General features: G+C 38.4%; 2 protein-coding genes and 1 non-coding gene across 6 annotated transcripts in view; 1 reads left to right on the top strand and 2 right to left on the bottom strand.

Annotated features, from left to right (window-relative positions):
• The window catches only part of LOC121327604 (cell cycle control protein 50A-like), a 9,261-nt gene extending 6,542 nt beyond the window's left edge, over positions 1-2,719 (bottom strand). Inside the window, exons 1-2 of the mRNA XM_041271713.1 lie at positions 2,372-2,719; positions 780-896 (exon numbers count right to left, since the gene is read on the bottom strand). Coding sequence (XP_041127647.1) covers positions 780-896; positions 2,372-2,575 — 321 coding nt within the window. The 5' untranslated portion in view covers positions 2,576-2,719. The remainder of the gene's footprint in view (positions 1-779; positions 897-2,371) is intronic.
• On the top strand, positions 2,105-2,219 carry LOC121328191. The gene has a single exon (XR_005951653.1). It is a non-coding gene; the product is annotated as a U5 spliceosomal RNA (small nuclear RNA).
• Positions 2,720-4,408: 1,689 nt separating the features above from the next.
• The window catches only part of LOC121327984 (protein CMSS1-like), a 125,334-nt gene continuing 103,257 nt past the window's right edge, over positions 4,409-26,485 (bottom strand). For 2 of the 4 annotated variants that reach the window (XM_041272388.1, XM_041272390.1), the window contains exons 2-10: positions 15,457-15,572; positions 14,675-14,746; positions 14,125-14,254; positions 13,646-13,705; positions 13,074-13,176; positions 10,740-10,800; positions 6,491-6,578; positions 5,710-5,798; positions 4,409-4,611 (exon numbers count right to left, since the gene is read on the bottom strand). In XM_041272388.1, coding sequence (XP_041128322.1) covers positions 4,528-4,611; positions 5,710-5,798; positions 6,491-6,578; positions 10,740-10,800; positions 13,074-13,176; positions 13,646-13,705; positions 14,125-14,254; positions 14,675-14,746; positions 15,457-15,572 — 803 coding nt within the window. In that variant the 3' untranslated portion in view covers positions 4,409-4,527. Of the gene's footprint in view, positions 4,612-5,709; positions 5,799-6,490; positions 6,579-10,739; positions 10,801-13,073; positions 13,177-13,645; positions 13,706-14,124; positions 14,255-14,674; positions 14,747-15,456; positions 15,573-21,420; positions 21,612-26,485 lie in introns of those variants that run through there. The other 2 variants (XM_041272391.1, XM_041272389.1) reach the window with 2 other exon arrangements.

Below are 26,485 nucleotides of genomic sequence, written 5' to 3'. Positions count from 1 at the left end.
ACCCGGTTTTCACACAATTTGGTTCAATATGATGCCGAACTTGAATCTGTTTTTACTCTTTGCACCCCTAATCTTCAAGACTTTAATACTGATGATGCGTTAGAATTGAAAGGATGAATTTGAAAAGTCAACAGTGCTGACAAATTTTTTGGTGCATTTCAGTTATATTAAGTGAGACACAGAATTTTGTGACAAAAGACAAGGCAATTTTTTTACACAAAAATTTCACCGAACAGCCCTTGAACAGGTAGCAGGATCCTGTATGATAGGAAACAATCCATGAAAAGGGCTAGACTAACTTTAGGACGCATCTAACTATTAATAGGGTGTAAGGTCACCATGGGTAGCCAGGAAAGAACTTAGTTAACGTGGCAATTCTGCCGTTGTAATGGTTTGTCATCCCAGCCAATTGAACTGAATGGAGAAGAATGGGCTAGAGATGAACCGCTAACCTTGCATCTTAACATTCAACTAAAGAACAAGCCCTCCGGTCGAGAGGTAAGAGAGTGTCTCGTGCCAATGTAAGTATTATTAATTCATCAGATGCTTACCCAGGAGTTACAATTGTTCTGGAGAGATGCACGACCATTCCTCAATGATTACCTTCCCAATTTAGATCAACATCTATTCTAGTGAACAGCTCAAAAGCCATTGGCACAGATCTGCAGTCGAGTACTTGATTGAAACCGATAAAATATAGATCAGAGATCCCATTTACATGGCGGCTTAATCAGAAAGAAGAGACAACTTGTGTATTTAAGGTCTCAAAAGCAACATACCTTGAATGCTTCTGATAGTGAGAAGGACACAGTGCACGCACAATCACTTGTTGATTTTGCTCTGTCTAGGCGGAGAGAATAGCAATCAGCACAATCTCTTTCTTCTGTGTAATCCACCTGAAAGACACACAACAGAGCAGTGAAACACTCCTGGCCACATCTGCTGGATACAAGCTCAGAATTAAAGACGATTGTTTGGGAAGCACTCCACTTAATGTTGTAAATTGAAGACTATTCTGAAACAAGTGCAAAGGTAACATTTTCAGAAATACAGAATAGGAAGAAAAAATTATAAACTCATAAATAAACAAACAAGCCAGCTGCAGAAAGGCACAGTTCTTTTCATGAATCTCTTTCCTTGGCTTCAAGGGCCTTTTTTTTTTCTTCAGTGATCCAGTTTCATCATCCCTAAAGTTCACACCAAATACGCATTTTATTTTCTCCAAGTTGGGTTCTGTTTACAACACAATCCTCGCAAAGAGAAGACACAGATTTGGACCTAAATAAGACCAGGCAGGAAAGTAAAGTCTGAGCTGTGCAGGTGTACAAAATGTAGGTTTCTGCGAGTCCAAGCTTGGATTGCTCTTGACTATGCATAAACTGTGTATCTGGTACATAAAAAAAAAGAAAAAAAAAGAAAAATGCACAATGTCAACTAGGTACTGTAATCTTACAGTAATGTTACGGAAAAAAGGTGTTGTAAATTATTGAAAAAAAACAAAAAAAAACAGAGCAGAACATTGAACTCCAGTAATATCCAATTACAGTGAAGCAGATTCAAGCACGATTCATGTTCCAATAATACTGATTGGTAATAGATGAATTAAATACATAAACAAGTAAAAATGTATGTTATCATTTTCATGGTCGGCAAGTCTTGAAAGCATTACACAAAGTTAATGAATGACAAAACAGCCAGCGCAGTAGTCAAAACGCTTTATACTCCCAATGCCAAGTGGCCTACACTTTTGTGTACCCTTAATCCTGCAACCCATCCATGTTGTAAAACCCTCAATAAACTGTGTACAAAATTATGCTGCTGATACTCCTATTTCCAAGCTTCACAGCCAAGAGCTCACTACCTGTGTGAAAGGACTCAATTATTTGCAAATACAATAGCATAAATAAATACATAATCAGGTTCTAGCTGAAAAAAAAACAATTGTGGATTCTACTACAAAAACACTATTATTAGCTAAGCAAACATTTTAATAAAACTTCTTGCACATACCACAGAACACAGTTTTGTCAAACTAAGTTTCTTAGTATTACTCTGTAAAAAGATTGCCTCCTAAAAGTACAGACATTTTAAACAAACAAACATAATCAAAGTACTACTCTTCAGATCGCATAAATCTTTCACCTTTTACTAAAGATTTCCATGGAGAGGAACATTTATGAGTTTCAACTAATTTTTTGATGCCCTGCTTTGGCGGGGCTTCCCTGTGTTGTACAAAAATAGAGTGAATTGTCTGTTCATGAGCTTTTGAGTTACACAGTATAACTGTCTGTTACAATATATACTACATCTACTACTACTACTACTACTAATAATAATAATAATAATATTCAAGATATTTCAGGAGACCTACTTTCATTTCTTGGACTCCAGCAGCGGTTATAATAAGCAAGACCCCGATCGTAATGCAGGCCACCCCACTCAGGAAGAAGAAGGGCAGAACAGTCTCTGCTTTGAGGGTGGGAGTCCATGCTGGAAGCTTCTGCTGTTTAAAAGCTGTGTTGTCTGGACGCTTCATAAAAGGCTGAGACCCAGGAGGGCCCTTTCTGTTCGACATCTTTCTTACTGCCACTTTCTAAATAAAAATAAAAAAAACGTACTTAAGCTGAAGTTAGCCTGCAACAAAGCGTTCTTTGCATTTGTATCACGTGTTCCAACACTGCAATCTCTTGGACAGGCAGAATGTTATTTATTAACTACAATGGCTTTTGTATCTTTCCTCCTTTTTTGCCTAAACCTCAGATTTAAAGGTACATGTTCCTTTATTTTTAATCACAAGCCAAACCTGCCCCCAGAAACGATAGTTATTTTCTTACATATTGTTCTTCACTAAAGAATTCTCTATTTCAATTTAACTTAGCCTGCTTAAACTGATTTGAAATACATTCTGTTTGTTTTTAGTTTCTAACTTTGTTTTTCACCTGTTGAAAAAAACAAGTAATTTCTTATTGAAAATCAGCCCCAATGTCTTGCAAAATATTACATCTCCTCTATAGGAAAAAGAGACACGGTGTTGACCAGCAGGTAAGAAACAAAACTTTAAGGACTGCTTTAAAACCTGTTGCAGTAGGTCAATTAGTTTTGTTCTCATTTTTCAAAGCAATGTTTATCCAAAGAAATGTCTATTTTAAAACAGTCCTGATTAGCATTCTTAGAAGTCCTCGCATTTAATAAAGAGAGACCAATTTTCAAATAAAGTTAGGAATTTCTACTAGCGCGATATACTAAATAGTGACACCATTTGAATAATAAAATGTGATTCTTTGTGTGCCAAACCAACATCTCTAATAGTGGGCCTTATTCACAAAACATTAAGAAATGTTTTAAGAATGTTTAAAAAATGCACACTTGATTTAATTTATGAAATCTGCTTTAAATTTCAAAACAGTATTAGGTTTCTAGGGTCTGGTTTCCTCTTCGCTCAGAGGTTATTTTAGCAGGCCATCATTACCAAGGAAGTAAGAGTGAATGCTATTCATTATGCTATTCTTATTTGGAGGCGAGTCAGTAAAAAGATGGAGTCAGCATATTTTTATGAAAAACAAATCCACTTTTTTGATGTTTTTTGTACTTTTTGTCTTTCAGTTGATTTTGTATGCATTTATGACACAGTCACGTGTTTGTAAACATGATTAAATGTTTTATATTATTCCATGTAATATTATTATTATTGCAAAATCTCAAACACCTTTTCCTGGTAGCCACACACGTTGAGATTGGTACGGTGCAGCTGCTGACTCCTTAGCAACTATTTCTAATGTTTTAGATTTTCCCCTCAGTGAAATACAATTTTGTTAAATGGCTCCACTGATCAAGAAGTTCAATACTTAGCACTGATCTCCAATATGTACAGATTTCAAGCTCCAGTCTACCTTCCTGCAGGCTCCAGGCTCCAGGTGGTGTTTTTCAAAGCAAACAAATACATAAAAAAAATAACCTTTTGGAACTAAAAAGCTACTTTTTGCACAACTAGGTAGATAACATAATTTTACAGGGCAACACAGAACACGCATTTAAGTCGAGGAACAGGAAATCCAATTTATACTTTTGATAATAAAATACACAAGTATTCAAAATCCACCACATTTTTTAACCTTACAACTATCAAATACTTCAACTTTTAACCTGCCCACAGCTGGATATATTACCTAAATGTAATGTCAATGTGTGCAATACTGCAACATGTATCCACAAAAAGAAGGTTGCTGTTGGGAAATGTTTGGTTTCACAGTATGTTTCAAATTCAGAGTATTTTCTAAAATAGGTAAAATGCCACAAAGAATAATCAAAAATGTAATATAAGGTACCATTAATACAGAGTGAATGTTAATTAAAACTACACAAGAAGCAGTTTAAGGTAAAACACCACACAGTACTTTATTTCAAGCCATTCTGAGATTTTATTTTATTTTTTTTACCAAGTTACAGAATACAAACAAGTAGCAGAAGTTGTAACGCTGGTCACATCTAGGCTGCTTGTGCTTTCCCAGCAGTGCCCAGCATGCGGTACTAGAACAGAGCCAGTTTAACAGAGCCAGCCTGGCAGGCCTGTGCGATACCACCCTCCAGTAACTTCAGCATGTCCAGCTTCACCTGTAAAGGGTGGGGCGGGGTGGGGTGGGTGACAAAATGTAGACATGAACGCTCAAAGAGAGTGGTGATGCTTCAGCAACCGAGCATCAGATTAAATACTAAAGAATGATTCGTGATAGGCTGGACAATGTCTTTTTTATTGCTTTCCAAGGGAAGCAGAAGCACAGTTGCTGTATTTGAACATTTAAATGCTGTATTTGGATGTGTTTGTGTAAAGATATTACACAATGATTTCCACTTCTGCCCAACCATAACAGTATGCATTCTTAGAACAAACAAATGCTAGTCTGACACATTCAGTTCCCCAAATACTGCAGTTGCTGCAAACAATTGCACAAAACTCTCTGCAACTGAGTGGATTTATTTATTTTTTTTTTATATTAATGTAACAAAAATGGGAAAACTTAATTTTCTTTAAAATGTAGCACTGTATCTGCAATACCTAAAGTATGTACCAGTAACACAATAACATTTGCTTAATAATAATAATAATAATAATAATAATAATAATAATAATAATAATAATGTTGATAACCATACATTTACCATGCAGGTAAATGTATGGTTTGTAGAAGGCTGGGGACTCTATTCTTCTACAACTTCAAGCATAATAGTTCCAATAGCATGTTAGTCCCGTGTACACACATTACCTATTGTCTGCCTTCAGATTATTATTAAAATAAAGGAAGATTAAACATTAAGTGTCCTTAAGGTCGCCTGTGTAATTGTGTTTCTTGCCAGGCATACTGTAACAAGTATCTGTTGTATTTGCTTTTGTGGTAAGTACTGTGTGTGTTTGTGTGTCATTCATGACACACACATATATATATATATTATAGATGTATTATATCTTATAGTATATATAGTGACTATATATATTATATATATATAAAAATTTGTGTGTTCGTGTGTATAAGTATCGTACTGACAGGAAGTATCACAAGTCTTTTTTTTTTTTTTTGCTGAAGTAAATTTGAAGCAATAATAGGAAGAAATCATAACGGTTATTCACTGTTTATCTTTAACATCACACATGCTGAAATTTCATAGACCCTGATGAGCACTGCTCATTAATAACTGGACAAACCCAGACTTTACCTCCGGGATGTCTGCCATCCTCCTGAGCTTCTGGTCTCTCCAGTTCCAGTCCAACACCACATACTTCAGAGCTTTCAGACTCAGACCATCTGCAAAACAATTAATAAAGATATCCATCAGCCTTATTTATCTGAAAGGCCAAAGTTCATTCAGATGAGTGCAGTCAGCCGAGTCATTCCAAACAGAAGGGGGTGCAGCTTACAAGTCCATACAGTGGTGGATACCTGCAAAGACCCAAATAAAGCAGAAGGTGGCAGCAGACAAATGTTTCTTTTTATTCGGTTTTTCAGATTATTGAGGAATGTTACAGACGGATCAAATATATGGTAAACAAATCTTTAAACAATAGGGTTGTTAGTTGCTGGGGTATCCTACGAAATAAATAGTGATATAGTTGAAATATTTAAAAGCTATTTACATATGTTTGGGGCTTATCAAAACACACTTACAACCTTTTTCTTCTTTATACGAATCAAACAAAAAACAAAAAACAAAACCTAAAATGTGAGTATTACTATATAAACTAGAAACTGGAACTGTTATTACAGTGACTAACAGTTGTGGTGAGAGATCACAAATGGTTTAGTCTTCTAAACGGATTCAAAGGAGGCCCGAAGGTTAGTGTCAAGTGACCCGCTGACCCATTCAGAGCTGAACTGAGGTTTAATCACAGGATAACCCAGAATAGTATTCTGTTTCAACCAACAGACCACCTGCCTTCAAAACGGTGCCACCCATGGCAAATTAAACAAAAAAAAGGGAAAACAGTCCCAGTACCAACCTTGTTCTGCGAGAGCTTTAATCCTTCCTGGGGTCCCCACACCCATGTGGGTCACTCCTTTCTGTAGCAACTTGATCTGTTCTTCTACCTAAAAAGGAAACAAAACAGCAAATTAAATGACTGAATGTTATCACAGTTGTACGAACTGCAAGTTTATAGTGCACTGTTGCCGTGATCAGCATTTAAAAATCTAATTCCAATTCTAACTTACAGATACAGATTAAAAAAGACTAACAGCGGAAGGTAAGTAGCATTTATTGTGTAGGGATAATTCTGAACAGGCTTTAGACCAGTGGTACTCAAGCCAATAGACCCTTACTGATGGCCACACACTAGAAGGTGTGATAAAGAGAACAGATGTACAGCAGCAAGCAGAGACAGTGCTTTAGGGAGAACACCGAACTGAACTGAACTGAACCGAGCAGACTGGATACTTTAAGACACCTGTTGTGTAGCAGTTTGAGCCATTCCACGTTCTCCTCTGAGCCTTCACTGTAAGTTACAAAGTGTGTCTAATCAAACTCATTACAAATGCTGGAATGACTCCTGCTGCTATTTAATGGGAGTCTTAGACTATACTCTCTAATAATGCTCAAATATAACAGAACAGCAACCAACACCCCCAAACACAGGGCTTCTGTACTTTAATATGCAATGCCAGGTCCATTATTACCTGGTTATGAGCATGAAAATAGTACACAGTTCAAATGTTTCTGAGATGTATTTTGTGATTGGTCTGTTAGCCTCTCTAGCTCATACACAGATAGTCATGGAGTGTGGCCAGGCAAAAGCCCTGCTTGTGTAAATAGTGTGTGTGGGAATGTAAGGTTGGCAGGGAAGGCGTTAATTCTGTCCCTGCCAACAATCACAGGTGTGGCCGTTCCCCAATTAGGTAACTGAGTGCTAATTGGGGAGTGGTCATCTGTGTAAAGGGAAGCAAAATCCTTTGTTTCGGGAAGGGCTTTAGGCGAGTGCAACTGTGTTTGGTTTGCAACTTAGTAGTGAAGACGAATGCCCAGCCTACATTTGCATGTTTTGTGTAAACCTTTTATTTTGGCCCTCGTGACACAGTTGGTTTTCCTGTGTTTTGTGTTTGTCAATTAAATGTGCGCATCAGCGCTTCATTGCTGTTTTTGTCTCCGAGTTTAATTCCTGCCGATAACAGCTTGGGCCATGACACTATCACATGGAATTTTTTTTTTTTTCCAGCAAGCTTAACATATATTGCTACCAAAAGACATTATTTCAGACACCTCAGTTTCTATAAATATATACCAAAATCAATTTAACACACACACACAACACTACCGGTCAAAAGTTTTATAACACCTCCATTTTTCCAGTTTTTATTGAAATTTATGCAGTTTAATGTATCAATGTAGTCTGAAATTAAAGCAAAGAACAAATAAACAATTGGATATAAAAAAAGAAATCATGGAATTGTTTTGTTTAACAAATTTTAATCTAAATTTTTCACTTAAAGTAGCAACCTTTTGCAGATATAACAGCTGAACACACTCATGGCATTCTTTCTACAATGGAAATCAAATATTGTTCGGAAAGTTCTTCCCAACACTGTTGCAGAAGTTCCCACAAATGTGTTGCACTTGTAGGTTGCTTTGCTTTCACCCTTCCGTCCAGTTCATCCCAAACCAGCTCGATGGGGTTTAAGTCTTGTTCTTTTCTTCTAAGGTAGTTCTGACATAGCCTGGAGGTATGTTTTGGATCATTTTCTTGCTGTAGGATGAACCCCTGACCAACTATGCGTATACCAGAGGGTTTTGCAAGGCGCTGCAAAATGCTGTGGTAGCCGTTTTGGTTCAGGGTGCCACTCACTCTGTGCAAGTCGCCAACTCTGGATCCAGCAAAAGAGCCCCAGGCCATCACACTTCCTCCTCCATATGTTTGACAGTTGGTGTTACACATTGAGGCCATCCTTTCACCTACTCGACGGCGTACAAAAACCCTGCATGATGAACCGAAGATTTCAAATTTTGATTCATCGGTCCATAAGACCTTCTTCCAGTCTTCAGTAGTCCACTGGCGGTGCTTCATGGCCCAGGCAAGCCACTTTTTCTTATTTTGCCATCTTAGCAATGGCTTTCTTACTGCCACTCGACCTGTCAAACCTGCAGCTCGAAGTCTTCTCTTCACAGTTGATACTGAGACTTGCTTACTTCGACCAGTGTTAAGCTGTGCTTGAAGCTGTTGTCCTGTGAGCCGCCTATCATGAAAGCCTTTGACTCTCAGAAACTTGTCTTCTGATTCTGTTGTGGCTTTGGGTCTGCCAGACCTCTTCCTGTCAGAGTTTCCTCCAGTTTCCAAGCGTCTTTTGATGGTGTAGGAAACTGTACTCACTGACACCTTGGCTTTCTTTGTAATTTCTCTAAAGGAAAGCCCTGCACTTTTAAGGGTTATAATGGTCTGTCTGTCTTCCTTTGTTAATTGCCCTTTTCTCACCATTATGAGAGCAACATACTACTTCCTGCAGTACAATACTGTCCAAATAATGCTTAAGAGGGTGTAGTAACACAGTCTGTTCCAACACCGCTTTTATACAGACAGAGGGTTTGTAAGTAATCAACAAAAGTTGGGACACCTGTAGGAATTGTCAGCATCAACTTTCAAGGCTTAATTTACTTCCATTGCTGCAGAACAGCTGTAAGTTATTAACCCATTACTTGTTCCCTAAAAAAGGCCTTTTTGTATGAAATGTACATTATTTTTCAGTTTTTGGTAACCTAAACTTTTTTTTTTTTTAAAACTCTGGCAGTTTACCGCTTACCTTTGTACCATTTCAGGTTATTCACTGGACTTGAACTGCTTAAATTTCAATAAAAACTAGAAAAATGGGGTGTTCTAAAACTTTTGACCGGTAGTGTACATATACACAAGAAGTTCAACAGATTTGCATACTGAGATCACGCCAGATACCTTTAGTATTACAAATCTTATAAACACATTAAAAACCTATTTTACTTAGATCCCACTGTATACTTTCACATTACAAAGATAAATTATTCATAACACCTGTCTCTTAGTGAAATCCCACCACACAACTCTACATGTTACATTTTTCAACAGTGCTGAACATGAACATGTGGTGAAATTCAAACTTCAAATCTGAAAATAGTTTTTTTACATGGGGCAAAGCTTTTAGTCACCAAGACAACCTTCAGTAAGAACCCTGCACAAGTTATACAAATAATACTCGATTACATTACTGTTATAAATGCTCATTCACACTAATGATGCCAGAAATGACAACGTTCGACAGATAAGAAAAAGCAATCATAATTATGACTTAGGACGTTAATGGTTCCATTTTAAACAAAAACAGTGCACTGGTTTGATCTGTTTAGCCTACTGAAGTTTTGATTTTATATTTACAATAATTGACTGGCAGTACAGTATTTTCATAACAACACACACCATGGCACATCTTATTTAACAATGATGGTATGACAGGGCGTTGCGATGTGATTAAATATCACGACAGCTGAGGATGTTAGGAGACACTGTGAGATTTCAGCACATCACAACATCCTGGGGTACCATAATTAGACTATAAAACAACATTTATCACTGTAGTTACCAACATACTAATTAGGTACTCTTGATTACATTGGACTGTCCATCCACTGTGTGTGTGTATGTGTGTGAGAGAGAGAGAGAGAGAGAGAGAGAGAGAGAGAGAGAGAGAGAGAGAGAGAGAAATCAACTGAAGTACTGGGCAAGAAAGAATAAATGAAACAGTTGCGAAAATGGGATTGCTGTCCATTGCTTGGATGTTATTCAAAGATGTTGTTAGTTTAGAAGGATGAGCCTTTGCTTTGCTTGCTTCATTTGTATGCGGGCAAAAGACTACTTGAATTTGGATGGTTCACTGCCACTGTAAGGATACGGGGCTGTATATTTCTCACGGCAATTGTTTTACACTAGATTTGCTCCCTGATTTAGAATGTCTAATTACACTATCAAAACAGCTCAGGTGATAATCAGTGGGCATCCTCCGATCTGTCTATACAGCCAGGAGCTATAGAGGGTATGTGGGTGAGCTACCAGCCACTGAAGGAAAAGGCCAACCCTGCACGGGTCTGCCTGAGCATTTTCAAATACATTGCTTTGACTTTCAGCGGAAGGATCTGGCCATTTGCAGATGCTTTATCTACTATTTACAAGCAAAATTTTCTGTCACTAAAAAAAAATGGAAGAACATCAAACCCTTGTGGTAGCGCCTGTCGCTTACCTTTATATGTTTTGCAAACAGTTTCAGAACTTTGGAATTGCCCTTGAAGGTTGTAAGTTGCCTGAAAAAAAGAAGAGACACATTTTGTTCTCCTACATTAAATTGTGAATATTATTTATTACATTATCTCTGTCTTTATAGCACTGTATCCCTGAAACAAGATTTCTATCTCTAATGAGGAACATTTTTTATTGGTGATGTAATGAGTACATTACAGCGTCTGACCTCTATTTCACAAGGGAGTACTTGCAGAGCTTGAAGTTCTGAGACTGTTCCATGTCTGGAATTTTGAAATGATTCATGAAACACAAACATGCCCACACATGTAAACACTGCAAACCTCATGCATACAGTATATACAAATAAACAGGCACTTCTTAGAACATGCTCATTCGCTTTCATACTAACACAATTAGACAAGCACACACACACACACACACACACACACACACACACACGTAAGCAAGCAAGCAAGCAAAAGAGACACCGTCCTAGTTACATGCATACATGTACACAGTTACATGCACTCATAATTTGCAACTGTAAACTGTTGCTTGCTTATTTAAAAAAAATGCTGTTGTTTCAGGTAGTCTGTTACACATTTGCAGGAAAGAGGGAAGGATGGTAAGAATTTTACTAGATGAAAACAGAGATTACAGAGATTCTTGAAATTCTTTATTCTTAGATATTCCAGAGATAAACTAGGATTGTAATCTTAGATTTTTATCATTATCAAATGAGCTCTTACCATTCTTTCCATTTCATTACAAAAACCCTCTACATTTTCTGGAGAGCAAAGTGTTTGAATTAATCAATGACTGTACTATAGTATTTTACCTACACATTTTTGACCTTGATGGATCTACTGAATCACAAGGGAGTTCCCTTTCAATTCAAAGACAACCACAACTACATTAGGTATGGGATATTTCTGCCCTTTGGGTAGGTATTGCTGAGCTCTCTATACCAGAGCTGCCGACAGGCCCCTTCGTAGGATGATGCACTCGGTCCCGCCCACCGGGGGAATAAAACCGTCACTCACATGAAGATCCTCCTCCTTCTCAAGACGATAAGGTAAGACCCCTGTGTTGAGCTGAGTGTGTTGATAGAAAAGAGCTTCTCGAGTCGGTTGCATTTCCCTTGCATTCTCTTTGAAAGCCGGCTTGCCCCTTTCCTGGAATCAACGACTTAAAAAAGACCGGGCCCTTTTTTGCCTCTCTGTCTTTCAGCAGTACATGGTAGGCTGCTCTTTATATCTGTCGTATGTGAGCGACTGCCTGAGAGTACACATGGTGTACACAATGCTTGATACCACTACTACACTAGTGCGGTACGCACGGTGCTGTATGGTACGCGTTGCTCATGATGCTGTACGGTACTCCGTGCACAGTGTCACTGTACTCTGTGCACATGGGGCTCAGAACGCACGGTGCACGCAGTGCACGATACCTGGTGGGTACGGTGGTACCGACTGCTACAGAGCTAGTGCAAGAGCGCACGGTGCTGCACGGTACAATGTGCACGTAGTGCTTATGGTAATCTGTGCGCACAGTGCTCGGTAAGGCAGGTGTCTAGTATGTCAGTGCGCATAGCGCCCTTGGGTGCTCGGTGCACAAGGTGCCTTGTTGCCCTCTACCTGTAGACGGTGCTCACTCCGCTGTAGGCTACGCGCTGCCCCGGTCGTGTGACTGCATGTAGTCCAGGCTAGGCACCCCTGTCCAGTTACTACACTGTGTTTACACTTTTTCTGTGTAACAGTCGACATTGCTTTGCGATTGCAGTCTGCTTAAAATGCTCGCTGTTTTGTGTTTTCCTCTGCTATTGCAGTTTAAAAAGAAAGAGAGACGTGTGATCCTGCACCGAACCCTGGCTCTGACGTGCCCTGCTGTGGACTACAGTTTATGAAATGATATGTGGTGAGAGTTTAAGTGCTGAACACCACTGTATTTAATGCTACAGACTGATGTTTTATTTTATTTGAATTTTTATTTTAAACTGGAATTTGGAATCTACCTTTTCTTCACTTAAATCCAACAGGAGGATTACCATACAGGTCCATATTATGCCGCGTTGCTAAGAAGATGCAGAGTTTGATCTAAAGGAGGTAATTAACTGATAGCAGCTGTTTATTTTAGATTTATTTTCCAATGTACTTAAACAGATTAGTAATTAAGGATGACCACAAACAACCCACTGGCTCTCTTTGAGGGCTTGACGGTTATTTGGTTGGATTCACCACTAAAAATATATGCATTAAAATGAAAATCAATATCATAATAATGTGTTTCTATCCCCTAAATAAGGCTGTGACCTGAAATCCAGTACTGTACTCACTTGATGACATCCAGAACACGATGGGCAGAGCTGCAGACAATCAACATCACCACAGATGACTTCTCAGTGTGGTTTTTACACAGCTTTGCCCACTTGGGGCAAACTGAAACACAAAAACAGCATTACTTCTGGTGCACAGCGGACAGATCAATAAAGGAAGGTAACAGTAACAGTTTGAATGCGATGTCCATAAAATATCTTGTAATAATTGTAGCTACCAAAATAGTTCCGTAAATTTTCACCGCCATACTCATCCATTCAATATGTAGGTCTCAAAAGAGCTTCCTTTAACCTAAAGTACTGCATTGTGTTTTAAAATGAAAAGTACATTTGTAGTATAACATCCTTCCTAGTCCAGAGGAAAAAAAAAATGTTGGTGCAATGTGTTTCAAATGAATAAAACATTAATCAAAAAAGCTGGAGCTCGTTGTTAGAGGAGCTGTAGGTCGGGGCACAACTTTAGTGTCACGCTGCAGTTTTCAGGAGCTCAAAACCAACGTGGTTTTAATTTGCTGGTGTACAGAAAGCTACTATTTAGTGCAGCCTGAAATATGAAGTCGACATTCACTTACTTTCCTTAAGAAATGAAGAGAGACTGTGGGTGAGGTCATTGCTTTGAAGAAAGCAGGAATCTAAAACAGAAGATGACAACCACCATAAACAATGCTTAGCAAAAAGTGCAACAGCAGAGAACACACTAGAATGTGCCTTCAGTCAAGTGAAAAGCAATTCTAACATGACAAAGTATCTCCGCATCTGGGAGGGAAAGGCAGGGACGGACATTGGAGATGTTTAGAAGGTGGTAGAAGGAAGATTTGACCACGGAGGAGATGTGGGCATTAAAGGGGAGGTTGCTGTCAAGAAGTACACCAAGGCTTTGTACTCTGTGGGAAGGCAGCTATGTTTTGGGCTAGTTATAAAATGGTTTAGATTTTTACTGCACATTCTACCTTTCTGTTCTGTCGGCCTTATCACTCGTGATCTGCACATAATCCGAGTGTGTGTTTGCCTAATCAGTAAATAAAGAATTGTCATTGCTAAGGTGTAGCACCTGGCAGTTTCAGCTCCTCCATTTCAATGACAGAGCGCTTGTCTATGAAGTTGTCCTCAAACAGTTTCTGCAGGTCAGCAGGACAGCCTGGTTTAGGGGCTGATGCGGCCAGTATATCCGTGATTTTCTTCTGGAAAAATACAAACAAGGTAATTCATGTGCCAGGTTTTCAGTGTCCTATGGCTAGTGACATGACACAGCTTACTGGTGAAAAAAACAAGTCATGTTGGATGACTTAGATTCAGTTTGAATGAAATGCTGGGTGTTGCATATTTGAACTACTTAATGTAAAGCAAAGCAAACTCTGCCTATTCACTATTAAGTAGGGGTGTAATATTATACTCATGTCACGATACATTACATACTGGTTTTGAAGTAAAAGCTTATTCTTATTTTTGCATTTGTTGTTTCCTTTGACTTTAAAATGAACTGTTCATCATGAAACAAGTTTAATACCCTTATATAGGTTTTCCACATTCAATTTCACCCACAGGTGTCTTTGTAAGGCAAGATACGGAGAGGACAGGGCAAAAAAGAAATGAACAAGTACCTTTCTTTTTCTTTTTGACTTTGTTTCTTTCTCATCTTCCTGTTTTTCCTTCTTAGCAACAACACACTCAGTCTGGGGGGATACAAAACATTGCATTAGGAACTTGGTTACTGCAATGCATAACTTTAACACATTCAAAGCCTATACGGCAGTCCTCACAAAAACAGTTAGTAGAGTTTTTTCAATGTCATTATATAAGTCTGAACTTTAAAAACTTTTAAAAGGTAGTCTATTAATGTCTTTATTACAATCCTGCTCAATGTATGACTACCACAAACCAAACTATGCTGAAGATATAGCTGCAGCAGAGCTGGCAAGCAATGTTACCTGTAACTAAGGATTGGAAAAATTAGGTATATATTTTTACTTTTACTTTTAGCTTTTTTTTTAAATGTGATTACTTTAAAATGTTGAAGGACTAATTCAAGTAACTTTTTTTTTTAAATAACAAAATAATTCCAGTAAATTTTACTTAAGGAAATTTACTTTAAGAAAGACGCACAGATTATACAAGAAATTAGATTTGTAGCAATTCGTAATAGTACACTCCTGACAACTTTTCTACATGTTTTGCTTTTAGTCCATATCTCAACCTTCCTAGTTCATTCACATGACAGGCATGTAGAAAAGCCCAATATATACAGCTTCCCCATAAGAAAACGACAGTGATGGATAACTTCATAACTTTTTTTTTGTAGCTTGCTTGGACTGTTTTTCTTAGTTTGTTATGAACTCCCTGCTGCATGTTCAGATAACTGTACACTTACTATTTGCTACTGTACCTGTGTTTTTGTCTCCTTAGCCTTGGCTGGCTTTACTGTTTGGATCTTTCTTTTCTTTGTCGTTGTTTCTTCTGCAGTTTTCTCCACAGCCTTCTCTCCTTCATCTTCAGAGACATCTAAAAAATGTACTAAACCTTAGGAAGTGTTGCATCTGTAGGTCAACATTTTCTGGCTGCAATCACGTGCAGTATTTTGTTAAAACCGCTCTTGTCTTGCATGTATTTCCAATATTTGTATGTACAGTATAGTTTGTTTTATGAATAAAATACACTTTTATAATCATGGAACTGTCCTAGACTTTTGTGGATTTATTAAAAACAGTCCCCGTTTCATGAATATGTATTCACAAACAACAGAATTTGAAAAAAAACAACTTTAATACCTCCCAAGTTAAAGGTCTAGCAAGTTCAACTGTCCCCATGATTCAACATATTTCTGCTATTCAGAACTTTATTATAAAGCCATTCTTTTCAATCTCTGCTTAAGTTTGGTCATTCCAAAACAATGCACTCTGTGGAATATCTTATTGCTTAAATTACCACACAGATTTACATTACACTCGTGATAAAGACCACATTTTTACACTCTAGGTGTAACTTGCGCATTATTTAAAACTGTCTTGTATAATTCTTAGGTCGACACATATAGGTTTAATTTGAACACCGTTTTTGTGTATATTTTGTGGCCCATAGGTCTCAACAAATCCAAAAGCATAATTTTAAAACAATGCTCTTATTAGGAATAAGAACTATGCATTTCTTGTTTCCCTTTGCTGCCCTGCAAATGGTCCAACACAAATAATTTAAGAATGTTATTTTATCTTCACAAAATGAAAAAGAAAAAGGAAAGGCAAGTCCAGCTTCCTCTGACTGAACCCAGCAAATTTGGTCCCATTACAATGCACAAACACTAGGCCTAGAATATACTGGTATTCTAAGTACAGTACAGATCTGGGCACATGCTGAATCAGCTGCTTCTACCAGCACAGCAGCCACATAACTGAAATGCTGTACATGGAACAGATAGCCAAGCAAAACTGACAGCTATCTTTAAACCCGTCAACACATACAAGTATAGAGAACTGCAGGGAGGAAAGGTGCTCTGAATGCTTTATCATAAATACTTCACTTTTAACAGTTAAACAGACGGGATGCAAAGGCATAAATCTGTGTTTACGATACAATTATGAAGGGAACAGAAAGTCTCATGATTTAACCATGTGCTCAGAAAACAGCACCTGCTCAATGCATTCTTCAGCACACACAATTATCCATAATGCTGTGTTAAAATGCATTTGATACAATGGGACAAATCTGGTCACAAAATTGACTATATTCTATAAACATTGTTTGTTGTACGTTTAACTAATTTCCAACCTTGACCAAAATGCTGTCCCCATTAAAGCAACTACACTTCTAGTTAAGTTTGTCACCTGGTGCACAAATACAATTAACAAACAATTCATCACCGTACTGGGTAAAAGGCAAACAAGTGTCCTAACTGGGTCAATTAAACTCCTTGGAATTAAATGCAGACATCTCAAATGAAACAACTCTCTCTTTAAAATGTATGCCCCTGACTACCATTTGTTTCTCTTACTGTAAGTGGGAAGCCTCCTTTGTCCGGACAGCTACTGTATATAGGTTCCAAACAAGTAGTAAGGCCCACTGTTTCTGACTGGGCTGCTTACCCTGAACATGCACATTCCCAATTCACACTGCAGGAATAAGGGAGCTGATAAAGGAATCTGTTCACCCATCTGTCATTTCAAACAGGTTTTGAATAATAATCCACTGAGCTTTCGATGTAAAAGGCATTATTTAAAATGTAGCAGATGCTGTACACTTCAACAAAATATTACACAAACAGAAAAATTTGTCTGGGTCCAAAATCTACCCTCAGGCTTTACTGTGTTAAGCAGCATCGTGCCTCCATGCACTCGGCAGCCATCTCTAGTTTCACGCTGTGCCCTAAGCTTGTGGCACTTGGATGCACATTCTAATTTAAGATGCTTTGCCCTCTGCTGAACTACTAATCCGGGTGCAGGTACTGTAGTTCCATGAATCAGGACTGGCCAGGAATAGCAGGAATCTCACAGCAATCACGATGAATGATGGGCAGGTGGAAATTTCTAACCTTGCACATTTAAACGACTCATGCTGCGAGGTACCATGAAGGTTAATTCCACGATGCTTGAGATTAGTTTTATGTTACCTCTAAGTGCAATACAGTCTGCTAACAACAGTCACACATACAAGCTTCCTCTGCAAAAGGGTGTTGGACCAGAACACTAGTTACTGAGAAAATAGAGTCATTTCTTTATGAGGTCCCAGGCAGAGAAACATTACAGTTACTTACACAGAAAATTCCTATTCAGACCAGCTCACAAGCTTTTGAAAGTGTCTAGGTGTATATGAATGCATCTGTACGGTACAATGGTCTGCATGTCAAACTTTTTTCTAATTTTAAATTTACAGCCATGGCGGGTAATGAATGTCACTGTTTTTTCAGACGAATAAGTAAAGCAAATTGTTAGCTAGTAAAAATGGGTGACAGCACAGCAAACCAAGGTATGAAAGATATGAAAATGAATCACTTCTAGAAATTTCTGTCCTCATTTATGAAGGCTAGACAAGAGTCATCTTAAATTTTTAGCCAGGTTTTAACCTGTATCTTTAAAACATAGCAGTGTGATGGGATAATTAATTTTTGCAGACTCTGACGGACAAAGGGCTTTACAATCAGCATGCAAAAAAAAAAAAAGCTCATTAAAAGTAATAATATCATTGTGGTCAGCCATGCTAACACATTATCTGTTTACAGGAATTGCTAAACATGGAATAATTAGGCTCATAGATCTATTGTTTTAAGAAGTTGTTAAATGGAAAATACAATAAGCTTTTGGTAATTACAGGAAAAATACTCAGATTCTTTGAACAGTTTGGTTAGTTCATACAATTGTGACCAAAGTTTGAGACAGAAAGCTACAGGCCTCTGGAGGGCAAAGGCAAACACCGCAGGTGTCTATATCAGCCCACCAGAACCTGGCCTGTAGGATCTGCTGTAGTGTGGTAAGGAAAAATGATCCTCCATAACCTGTGGGACCAATGGAGCCAATGCTACCCTCCCTGAGGAATCTGCACAGTAGTGTGATTTGCCATGTTTGGGAAACGCCCTTCTAGATGCAATATGAATTACTGGGTACAGGACCACATGTTTTTTTATTTTATTTTTTAGGGGTTTGTTACTGTACTTTGACAAATCAACTTCAGTTATATATCAACCATGTAAGCCCATTTGCCAAGTTATTTTTTAGTACTACTGCAACAGGTACTTGTACTGTTGTGTATTCAATAAATGGTTAGTCATGATTGGCTGAGTAAAGCATTCACTGTATAATATTGATCAATTACTGCAAGAATATTTGCATACAAGCAACACGGTCAACATGAGCTGCATTGTTTGCAGTGGTCAAGAGTACATTGTTTCTGTGGTAAATGTCAGCTTCCAATACAAATCCATCCTGTGTTTTATTTGTTGACACATGGTGATTGATCATTACTGAAACTGGCTAATTGATCTGTGGTGCAACTGAACAGGTATCCAGGGCATTAAAGAAATGTCATGGACTCTTAATATATATCATAAAAAGCATGTTGTTTCAGCACAGTGGCAATATGCAAAAAAGCTTGACAGCACACGCCATACAGTACAGGAATTCCAGGCATACCAGTCAATAATGCAGACAAGTTAGTTGTCGGGTATAATAACATTCATGTAAATAAAATATAAAGAAACACATTCAAACTGTACTCATTTTGCACGAATAGGCGCTGAGCAAAGTGACATCACAATGACATTCTGATCATGGAAAAAAAATTACAACAGCAGTAGGATGACCACTTGTACAGAATGATTGAGGCATATATTCTTGATTTTTTACTATAAACAATGCTTTTGTGGTTTTACTTTTTTTTTAATTTGGAGTTTGACAGATTGAAACACACACCAAGATTTATTTATTTTTTTAAATACATTAAGGCAGATCCCAAATCCCAATGGGAAAACGGAAACTTAAAAAAGTTAATAATTAGAAATGATTTATCTTGATACTTCTAACAAATTCAGTTAAGAGCAGTCAGTCTATCTGAAATAAATAAAAAGGAAACAAGCTGTATTAATTTAAATACAGCTGCTCACCACAGCTATCACAGTGCACTAATTAACTCAACAGCAAATGTCCACAAAGGATGGTAAACGTCTGATAACTCTTAGACTTAATGACACCCAGGAGTTAACATTTCCAATCTTCACAAGGCTGTAAAGTAGAACAAGCCCACAGGTAAGCACAAAAGTAATTCACATTAATGCAAGTAACCCAATGATTTGTTTGCAATTACTTAAATTAATTTTAGCAGTTTGCTCACTTACATTGGAACTGCTTGAAACAGCAAAGCCTGAGGGCCACTTCTGGACCATGACAACACTTGCTATTTATCTAACACCTCTTTGTACAAAGGCTGACCCATTTTAAAGCATGGATAAAACTTGTATTCAAACTGAACTACCAGTATTTTGCATTTTAAACCTACAATACTGCAGGGTTAATATGAGCTTATTGTTACTATCAATTAAACCTTGTTTGTAAATACTGTATTCACTGAAATAATTTGATGGCTTTGTATTGATGTCTATGTGTTTTCACATTAAAACAATGCACTTATTTTATTAAGTAAGAGTTTATTTTGCAGAATGGGGTTCAGTAACCACAAGAGAAGCTCCCCTTTGCATGCCCAGGCCCTATGTTACTGTTGTTTGAAGAGGACAGCAGGTGCTGGGCAGCAGGACCATCTCCACGACAACCAGAGGCCAGCGTAAATAAACAAACAGGCCTTACAAAAAAAAAAGCTACATAGCTACAACAGAGCTTATCAACTGGAGGACTGTATGGAGGACTTTCTTTTTATGTTTTTTTTTTCCCAAGGTCCACATACTGATGTGCCCATAAAGAAGCCAACCAGTTGGTTTTCTACCAAGTTTTGAGCCAAGATATTCTCGGGAATTAAAGGAATCTAAATGCAACAGCTTTGCCTACAGATACACCTGTACCAGTGCATTCAGACACACCTGCACCAAAGCATTCAGATACACCTGCACCAGAGCAATCAGATACACCCGTAGCAGTGCATTCAAATACACCTGTACCACAGCAATCAGATACACCTGTACCAAAGCATTCAGATACACCTGTAGCAGTGCATTCAGATACACCTGTACCAAAGCATTCAATATACCCGTAGCAGTGCATTCAGATACACCTGTACCAAAGCATTCAATATACCTGTACCAGTGCATTCAGATACACCCGTACAAGTGGTTGTGTAGTGTTGGTTTCTCACTCTCTCTTTTGTTTATAAATCACAAAGGATAGACTGTGACCTCAGCCTTTCACCATTAAAGATTTAAACCCCACTGCTAAGGGATGAAACCTGTAGGGAGGTAGATGCCTGGAAACAGCAGAAGGCCCCCTTGTTGCTCAATTGTTTGTTGTGTGTTAAGTACTACATACAATTCACTTTCATACTAAAACAAATGTTTTCGGTTTGCATAAATGGTACAGCAACTCAAGCAAAAATAAATACATAAACAAATCTGTAGCATGACCATCATAACACAATCAGAACTGTACACAAACAAACTTTTAATCAAACAGATCTCATTACAGGCATGGTACCCGTGAGTTCTGCAACTCCAAAAAGCAGATCATTTGATATACTGTATGTATATGTATGTTGGATCACATTCTCAGCCCAATGTGATACAATCTCTAGCAGAGCTGCATCTCTAGCCTCAGGCCCTTTTTTACATCCCACCTGAACCCACAATTCTGACTCGCTCTGTAACAAGTAACCAACACAACTCCTGCATAAGGGCAGAATGAATTCAGAAACAACATTCCTGTACCTCTTTCCATGTTGCAGGTGAGAAAGTGCACTGACCCTACCCACATTGGTTTCCAACCCTTGCTCACAGATGGTAGACATGTTCCACCCTTTCCAAAATACCACCAACGTGTTCAGTTGTATCTAATTCTCTGTCCCTCTCCCCACAGAGACTGCCTGAAAATCCAGAGAGGTCTGCCTTCCGACAAGGCCATCTGGCTCTCAGTGTGCAGTGCAGTGGTTGGGAGAAGTGGGTGGGGTAAATTTAGAGGTCTGCTTGCTTGCTCTTGCTCCTGCTCTCTCTGTATGTCAGGGTCCATTCTCTGCTCTGCTGTCCTTCAGTGTGCTCTGTCACAGCAGCCCCCCCCCCTGGCTGTGGGGCACGCTCGCCTGCTTCTCAAGAGGCTCACTCTACCAGCAAGATAAAACACACAAAACCCTGCTGGGAAACTGCTGGTGGGAGAGGGGAAAGCAATAAAGGCAGGGTAATCCACCAAGCAGAATCAAGAAGGCATATTCAAAATAACTGGATAACACTGTGCGCTGGCTCACTGGCAAAGCAGTCTGCAGCATTTTGAAGAACCAGCGCTTGCAATACAACAGTAAAGAGGTACTTGTGCTTAATTGTGTGATCTTTTGGGATATTCCACTTCCTACGTGGGATTTATTGAATGTATATAAGGCTGAAAATCAGGTGTACATTTGTGTGTGTGCGTGCATGGGAGGGATCTGCTATCTGTGTTTATGCACTGTGAATATTTTTTTAACTAAATACAAATTGACACGTATTAGACCGGCTTTATGTTTTTGTATCTTGATTAATACAAGTTGTCTGTGACTTTAGGTGTGTGTTGCTCTGAATTGTCATTTTTGCTGAATTGGAACTAAGGTGTTTTTATTTAAACATTAATATATTTTCTGGCTGGATTTAGTGTATTATTTCAGATGGTTTGAACCAGCTATGTTTCATAGATGCAAATTGTAATAGGCACCAAAAACAACCCAGTGTGGAGTCAGACAGTTGCAACTTTTTGAGAGAAATCACCTTTCATTTGCCAAGAAAATGTCCATTTTATCCTGTGCATAGTGTAGACTTCCAGATCATCTTTCGTATGTTTCATGTTTTCCATATTTCTTGAGAAACACTCATCTAATTTTGATGAAATTTGGTTAGAATATTATTTTGGACAAGGGAGCATCTGCAGATACAATCTAGATAACTGTTTATCCTATAGTGTTTTTTTTTTTTTTTTTTTTTTTCATGGGACTAATAGCTCTAGTTTTGTATTTACAGTTGTGATGGGTGATGTGTGTTATTTACATATACGTTTTGGAAAGCAGAAGTACATTTTCCCCACACATTAACCAACAGCAACAGTTTCAAAGGCTATGTTACTGCTGCCAGCAGAAACTGCTTTATATCTTTTTGGTATTCTGTACTGTAGCTATGACTAAAGGAAAGCATTATTGATGCAGTGTGTTCTTTCACTCACACTGTGCTCTCTACTCTTCCAACTCCAACATGCTGCATATAGCAAGACGTGCAGTAGTGGTGTTTAATATCTTCCCATGGCTTGCACTGTAACTATTAGAGGTGAATTTATCAGTATGTTGAGTACAGCCTCTCTCAGACTCTAATTTAGGACGCTCTCTTCTGATAGGTTTATAAACATTATCACTGGCATTTCAAGTGGCACTACACTGACCTTTCACCTTTCAATGACGTGTTTAAATCTGCTTTGGGTCACATGTCAACTGACTGATATACTTATCAGTGGACAGCAGTCAAAAAAGTACAACAACTTTGGGTCCTTAGCAAATACTTCCAATAAAGCACTTTCATATTCATCAGTTCAAATCCCACAAGGAGATATTGATCCACAGGATGGATGCTTAGATACTGTAGGAACAAAAAAGCAAGTGCCAATGAATATAGCATATGTTAAGTCATATCTAAAATAATATTTTGTAGTATTTAGCCTCAGTAACTCATGTTCATGCTAGCAGATGAGAATTCAGAACAGAAGGGGAAAATGACTCATGTACATGCAAGTGATATGTAATTCACTGGAAGGGGTTCTCTTAACACCCCCTGGAGAGAAGTTACTTCCTTTTGGATCTCTATCAGGTATGTAGTTCTATAATCTATAGTATCGCATTGCGGGTCTACAGGGATTCTATGTACTTACTTGCTGTGTCTTAGCAACATAGCTTCTGAGGAGATTGATGTCAGACAGTCATCAATATTCCTTGCCATCTGCTTGGTTTACAACAAAGTTATCTCCTAGTCAACGTGTGATACTTTATGCATTTAAATGTCCTCCCCCCCCCTTTGATTTACATAACCTACTCAAAACTTTCAATGTGTGAAAAAATGGGGGGGGGGGGGAGAACATATCAATTAAATAAAAACTGGGAAGCTTGTCAGGGTAAAGGGCAAAATGGATGGAGCTAAATACAGGCAAATCCCGCAATTCCTTAAGGAAAACCTGCTTCCGTCTGCAAAAGACCTAACACTGGAATGGAAATTGACCTTTCAGCAGGACAATGACCCCAATCACACAGCCAAAGCAACACTGGAGTGGCTTTAATAAAAGTAAGTGAATGTCCTAGAGTGGCCCAGTCAAAGGCCAGACTTGAATCTGATTGAAAATCTGTGGAAAGACTTGAAGATTGCTGTCCACCAACAATCCCCATCCAACTTGACAGAGTTTGAACAATTTTGCCAAAAAGAATGGGCGAATATTGCAGTGTCCAGATGTGCAAACCTGGTACAGACTTACCCCAAATGACTCACAGCTGTAATTGCTGCCAAAGGTGGTTCTACCAAGTATTTACTCAGGGGGGTGAATACTTCTCTACCAAGACATTTCAGTTTTTTGGTTGTTTTTTTTTTTCATTAACTTGTTTCACAATAAAAATTCTCTTGCCTCTTTAGTGTTGTGTAGGTTATGTAAATCAAAGGGGAAAAAAATCAATTCAAATGCATCAAGATTTCAGGTTGTAACACAAACTAAAAATTTCAAGGGGGATGAATACTTCCTATAGGCACTGTAAGACTTGGTTGTCGTTTGTTGTAATTAAGACAATGCAGATATAGTTGTTTCAGAGATCTACACCAAATAGAAATAGTAAGACAGCAACAGAGAAGCCACACCTGCATTGAACACATGTAAAAATACAACGGCATCCTCTGATCACACCACTTATCATTGTTTATCCCATACTTCCACTGCTGTTTAATAATTCCAGCCTTTAACAGTACATCTACCTATGACATACCATGTTGCTATTGGTAACTGTTGTGATGATACAAGAATCATTCTGCCTCAGTTTCTTATTCACAAGTTATCTAAAAATAGAGAAGAGCATGCAAGGATGGCCTGACATCTTTAGAGGCAACACATTCTATAATGCAACTCTAATGATATTTAACCCCTGCTTAGCTCTTTAAACATTGCAGATAAGAACAACACATCTGTATCAGACTAGTGCCTTCTGTTGCTGTCTGGGAAGTCTGACCCATGGACTGACCTGGGCTTCCAGTCAGTTATAGGTCATTTTAAAAGAGACAGAACATATTTACCCATGTACTGTATTAAATTAATGAAAGAATGCTACACCACTAACAATGAAGTGGCGAGTGTGAATGAATATTGTACAGCATCTTGTGTAAACAGATGATCATTAAAATGGGGAACTGTGTACCACGGTTTTAAAAATCAAACAGTGCACGAAAGTCTATTTTAATTATGTCCTTTTTTAAAAAAAATTATTTAAAACAGTGTTAATTAGATCTGCCACCAAGCACATCAGTTGAACTGCACGGTTATAAAAACAATATTCATTTCTGGAGAGCAGGTATTGTAGAAAGGCAGCACATTTTTTAGAAGGAAGAGGCCAAAGGCAAAGCCCCCTGCTTCTGGAATCCATATTTCTTGCGATAGACACACCTATGTAGTTCACTGTCAACTGCTGTCTCATTCTGGGAGTTTGGGAAAGAGGATAAGCTGTTAAAAGAAAGAATACAGAGACATAGTGACAGCATTATATATCCTTTGTGACCCCCAACTGTTTGTTGTGCTTAAGGGTTAACTGTCTAAACAAAGTACCAGTGCCTCTAGACCACATCAGACAGACAGGGGAGATGAGGCAGCATGTCCAGTAACATTTTACTCAATGTCTTGGTTAGCTTTACCTTTGTTTTGACAGCTATAAACTTGGGAGTCAAGTACACAGTACATTGTTCAGCATCTCTATAATTAAAGGTAAAGTAGTAGATAAAAAGTTCTTCATTAATGGTGAGGCAATACCAACAGTGTCCAAGAAGCCAGTGAAAAGTCTAGGGAGATGGTACGACGGGGATCTAAAGGACACAGTTCGTGTGGAAGAAGTTGGACAACAAGCAGTGGAAGGGTTGAAGAGCACAGACAGCAGCGCTTTACCAGGCAAATAAACTCTGGTGCTTTCAGTTTGGTCTACTGTCAAGACTGCTTTGGCCACTGACTGTGTACGAGGTTTCCTTGACAAAAGTTGAGAAGCTGGAAGCTTTAATCAGTTCATATGTCAGGAAATGATTGGGAGTTCCATGCTGCCTCAGCAGAGTGGCACTTTATGGTAAAGGAATACTGCAGCTACCAATCTCTGCTCTAACCGAGGAGTTTAAGTGCGCCAAAGTCCGACTGGAAATAACAATAGTATATTCGCGTGACAAATGCGTAAGTGTTGAAAACTGGAAGAAAATGGATGGCAAAGAAAGCTGTGGAAGATGCTAAGGCTGCCCTTTAGCTGGTAGTCAACAAGGTGCAAAAGCAGGAGGAGAGGATAAGGTGTGTAAAGGCCGTTTCCCAGGCCAAGCAGGGAGAATGGATGAGATGGGTGTGGAACAACACAAGATCAGCTGGCAAGACCTATGGACAATGGAACAGAGCAGGATCAGTTTCCTCATCAGATCAGCATATGATGTTCTCTCATCATCACAGAACCTAAACCTCTGGGTGGGTAAGGATCCCTCATGTCCTTTGTGTTCATTACCTGCAACATTAAGGCACATTTTGACAAGATGTAAGGTGGGTCTTAGCCAAGGA

This window comes from Polyodon spathula, chromosome 15 (assembly GCF_017654505.1).
Source record: "Polyodon spathula isolate WHYD16114869_AA chromosome 15, ASM1765450v1, whole genome shotgun sequence".
In the NCBI taxonomy this organism is placed as follows: Eukaryota; Metazoa; Chordata; class Actinopteri; order Acipenseriformes; family Polyodontidae; genus Polyodon; species Polyodon spathula.
The sequence above is the reverse complement of the archived record's forward strand: the minus strand, read 5'-3'. Positions and strand labels throughout refer to the sequence as shown.